This window comes from Oratosquilla oratoria, chromosome 12 (assembly GCF_046742065.1).
Source record: "Oratosquilla oratoria isolate Oo_2021 chromosome 12, ASM4674206v1, whole genome shotgun sequence".
Taxonomy (NCBI): Eukaryota; Metazoa; Arthropoda; class Malacostraca; order Stomatopoda; family Squillidae; genus Oratosquilla; species Oratosquilla oratoria.
This window is the reverse complement of record NC_134788.1, coordinates 37725870-37730869: the sequence shown is the minus strand read 5'-3', so window position 1 is coordinate 37730869 and position 5000 is coordinate 37725870. Positions and strand designations below refer to the sequence as shown.

Here is a 5000-nt window from a genome sequence, read left to right as displayed (position 1 = left end):
TCACGATATTTAGTACAAAACATCTCACGGTAAATCGTATAATCTCACGACCCGGATGCAGCGCATCAGAGGAGGAGGAGGAGGAGTAGGAGGAGGAGGAAGAGTAGAATGATTTAGCAGAGCAAAAGGTCATTACCCTGTGCATTAGTATTAATGAATAAATAAATAAATTAATTAATTAATTAAATAATTTGTAAATTAAGCAACATATTAGTAAAACAAAAAATGTGAGAAAAATTGTAAATATAATAAAATCAAATAAATAAATTAATTTTGTGGCTTTGTTGTTTCAAACAAATACACAAATAAATACATTATATATATGTATATATATATATATATATATATATATATATATATATATATAAAAAAGAAAAGAAAATTAGTAATATAAAGAAATATTGAAAAAACAAATTACCAATTATAATATATAACAAATAAAATAAAATTAAATGGATAAAAATGATAAAAATATTAAAATATTAAAATATAAAATAAAAAAACAAATAAATACGTAGAAAATATATATAAAAAAGATTAATCATAAAAATATTAGAATACTAAAATATCATATATAGATAAATTATAAGAACATATTAATGATAAAAATATTAAAATGATAAAATATCAAATATAATAAAAAAAATATATAACAAAAGTAATCATTTATTTAACTGTCAACTTATGGTTGTGACACAAATCATACGTAAACCTCTCAAAACATAAGAATAGAGGAGACTGCAAGAGACCTTAAGGCCTACACTAGGCAGTTCCATATCCTTTAGAGAGAGAGAGAGAGAGAGAGAGAGAGAGAGAGAGAGAGAGAGAGAGAGAGAGAGAGAGAGAGAGAGAGAGAGAGAGAGAGAGAGAGAGAGAGAGAGGCTTTGCCATTCGCCACTGAAATGCGAGACGAGGTGGACAGATGGAGGAGGAGGAGGAGGAGGAGGAGGAGGAGGAGTCGAGGTCAGATGAAGGAGGAAGAGGAGGAGGAAAGAGGAAGGGGAAGAGGGGTAGAAGGAGAGAGAGGAGGAGGGAAAGAAGAAAGGAGGAAGAAGGAGGAGGAAGAAGAGGAGGAGGAAGAAGAGGAGGAGGAAGAGTCAATGAAGACGAGGCTAATAGGAGAGCGAGAGAGAGAGAGAAGAAAAGAGCAGCCGAAAGAGACCACAAAAGAAAAAGAGGAATGAAAAAGAGCAAAAGAGAGGAGAGGGACAAGTGTTCAAATAAAGAGTAATTAAGGTCAAAGAAAACGGTCATGATACGAAGGAGACCTGACCTTAATTAAGGTCACAAGGGAACTCAGGTCAATGTCAGGTCATGTGGAAAGTCGGGTCAGAGGGTAGATCATTTTAAGGTCAGAACTCAATTTTAGGTCAAACCAGGGTGGTTCTCAAGTAACCTTAGATAAAGTCAGGCGATAAAAGGTCAGGTCAGGTTAACTAAGGTCACGTAATATAAAGGTCAGTTCAGTTTTAAGGTCTCATGATAATAAGGTTCAAATGACAGTTATTGTTAACGATTCTGAAGGCACTAGACTTAAGGTCACGTCAGATAAGGTCAGAAAACAAAACATCATCTTATGTTTAAGGTCACATGATAGTAAGTTCAGGTCTGTTTTAATGTCATATGAGAATAAGGTCAGGTCTGTTTTAAGGTCATATGAAAATAAGGTCAGGTCGGTTTTAAGGTCACATTAGAATAAGGTCATGTTGAATGATAGACTTTGGTAAGTATTACTGGGTCACGTGATTTAAGGTCACGTTAGATAAAGTAAGGTCAGGACAAGGCGTGAGAAGGCGGATATGACGAAGGCTAGATGGAGGTCAGAAGGAGGAGGAGGAGGAGAGGAAGAGAGCAGGAGAGGAGGGTAAGCTAGAAAAAAGACAAAAAGAGGAAGGAGGAGGAGGAGGAGAAGGAGGAAGGAGAGGATAAAATAATGAAGGGAGTGGAGGCCAGGAGGAGGGGAGGAGGAGAGGAGAAGAGGAGGAAGACGTGGAAGAGGAGAGAAAGGGAGCCAAGGAAAATGGAGGAGGAGGAGGAGAAAGAGGAAGAGGAGGGGGAGGGAGAAAGGGAGTGGAGGGAGAAAGGGAAGGAGGAGGAGGGAGGAAGGGAGTGGAAAGAAGGAAGGAGGAGGAAGAGGAGGAAGAGGAAGAGGAAAGGGAGGAGGAGGAGGAGGGAGGAGGGAGGAGGGGAAAGAGGAAGAGGAGAAAGAGGAAGAGGAGAAAGAGGAAGGGGAGGACAGAGAGGAAGGGAGTGGAGGGAGGGAGGGAAGGAAGGAGGAGGACAGAGGAAGGGAGTGGAGGGAGGGAAAGAGGAGGAGGAGGAGGAGGAAGAGGTGGAGGAGGAGGAGGAGAGAGAGGGAGGGAAGGAGGGAGGGAGGGAGTGAGGAATGGAAGGAGGAGGAGGACAGAGGAAGGGAGTGGAGGGAGGGAAGAAGGAGGAGGAAGAGGAGGAAGAGGAGGAAGAGGAGGAAGGGAGTGGAGGAAGGGAGGAGGAGGTGGCCGAATTCATTCCAAACAACAACAACAAACTTTACATAATTTATTCAAGCCAATCACCAGACGATTCTATTCAAAGGTCCACTAAGGCCCAACGTCCGCTCCTTTACTTGAATAAAACCGTCTGGCGACAGATGGCAACTGTGCAATGTGGGGTGCCAACTGAGATGTTTGTTTTCAATTTATTTATTTCTATAGTTTTTTATCTTTTTATTTTTTGAGATGAAATCTAGAAAAAATTGAATTTTATGTAACCAAAAATAGTCTTCAATATTGTTCATATATCATTTGGTATATATATATATATATATGTGTGTTGAATACCAGAAAAACACAGTCACTCGAGAAAGAAAAAAAAATAAGATAAAGAAAAAATAAAATAAAATAAAGAAAAAATAAAATAAAATAAGGAATAAAAATTTTTTTTTTTTCACCCATTCCCCCTTTTTCAAAAAAGGCGTGGGGGAACACTGGTGACCCTACTCTCTTTCTCTCTCTCTCTTAGAGAGAGAGAGAGAGAGAGAGAGAGAGAGAGAGAGAGAGAGAGAGAGAGAGAGAGAGAGAGAGAGAGAGAGAGAGAGAGAGAGAGAGAGAGAGAGAGAGAGAGAGGTGACCGCCAGTCAACACTCCCTAAAAAAAAAAAATAATAATAATAATAATAATAATAACAATAATAATAATAATAATAATAATAATAATAGATAAGAATAATAACATATAATAAATAAATTAATGAATTAATTAAATTAGTTAATTACATTACCTGGACTGATTCGGCCTATAACCGGCCTCTCCCTATGAGACACAGCCGAGCGGCTCCTCAGAAGACTGACATACTTCCTCAGGGCTCCCCCGACCCCGGCCGCGGTCCCAGGGGCGTGGCCCCCTGCGGCCAGGGCCCCCAAGGCCGGCGGGGGGCCCTCAGGTCGTGACCTTGTTCTCCGAAGACCCCTGTGAGGTCTGATCGTCCTCGAGAGGGTAGGATCTCCCTCGAAGGATCTGCTCGCGGTTCCTGTGAGTCTAGGGGTGGAAGATCCTTGGGTGAGGGCGGCGGCGGCGGCCGCCGCCGCCGCCGCCGGATCCTGCAGGATCCCCAGGCAGAGCATATCGTCGGGGGACGGCAGCGGTTGTGGTTGTGGAAACTCGTAGACGCTGACTTCGTCGTCGTCTTCTCCGCTAGGGTAGTCGTGGATCGACGGGTCGCCCCCTCCCCCTCCTCCTCCTCCTCCTCCTCCTCCTGCAGCCGCAACTGCCGCAGCGACCGCAGCCACAGACGCCGCGGTCGGGCTGCGGCAGAGGTGCTGGCTGGACGCGGCGTCCAGTTCCTCAATGCAGTTTAGTTCGCTCGGAGGAGGAGGTGGAGGAGGTGGAGGGGGAGGACCTCCACCTCCGTCAGGAGAAGTGGAGGATGACGCTGAAGGAGGAGGTGGAGGAGGAGGGTCCTTGGGCCTCGTGAGAGGAGGAACCGCACCCCGGGAGGAGCCTGCCGCAGGCGCGGCTGCGGTACTTGCGGTTGAAGTCACAGGAGGCGGAGAACGAAGATGTAATCTCCAGTCTAGCGACAGGGACTTCTCAAGAGGCCGTCGCCTCTGCCCAGGGATGATTTCAGGACGGGAGCCCTGAAGGCGCTGGCTGTAGACCCGTTTCAGGGACTTCAGCTTCAGGCGGCGTTCCATGGCCGTGATGGAGGGGACGGGAGAGCGGGAGGAGGAGGAGGGGGGCGTGGTTTGGTGTGAATCGGTGGGGATTGCCCTCATTCACGTCATTCTGGGGCCGAAACGCGCATGCGCAGTACGGCAGCTGCGCAGGCTATGGACCAGAATTCGGTATAAAGTCCATAAATAATAAAAAATAAATAAAAACAAAAACAAAAAATAACTAAAATAATTGAGTTTATGGGTCTGCGTACGTTTGCGCGCGTACGCAAATTCTTCCGACTCCGTAGCAATATATATACATATATGTATGTATATATAAGTGTAGCATTTGTGACAGATGGCGGTGTTGCTTCATCCACCAGCTGGTCCGTATATGTACCACGTCACTGTAGGATCGAATCGCATTGTCTAGAGTTTTACTTATTTATTTTTTTAGGTATTGCCTAGTTTTTTCGTAGAATATTGTTTAACTAGGCATTCTGCCAAATCGGTATCAGAACTGTTGTGTTAAAAAGAAATGAGTTAACATGGAAATGGTTAAGAATACCTAACATACATGGTATGTGAACATAGGTTTGTGTACATACACACGTACACACACGCACACACATATGTACAATCTCAATGCATGAGGTATCTAAGCAAACGTGTTGTGAAACAAAATTAAATAAACAAATAGATATATAATAGATTAGTAAATAAAAATAAATAAGATAAATGAAAATAAAATAACAATAGATAGATAAATTTAAAGAAATTAAATAACAATAAGTAAATTAATCAATTTGATTAAATGAAGATGGAAATGGTTCAAAATATTTAACATACATGGTATGTGAACATAGGT

General features: G+C 42.7%; 1 protein-coding gene across 1 annotated transcript in view; it reads right to left on the bottom strand.

Annotated features, from left to right (window-relative positions):
* Positions 1 to 3241: 3241 nt before the first annotated feature.
* LOC143030336 (uncharacterized) overlaps positions 3242 to 5000 on the bottom strand; it is a 27586-nt gene continuing 25827 nt past the window's right edge. Inside the window, exon 2 of the mRNA XM_076193489.1 lies at positions 3242 to 4652. Coding sequence (XP_076049604.1) covers positions 3242 to 4252 — 1011 coding nt within the window. The 5' untranslated portion in view covers positions 4253 to 4652. The remainder of the gene's footprint in view (positions 4653 to 5000) is intronic.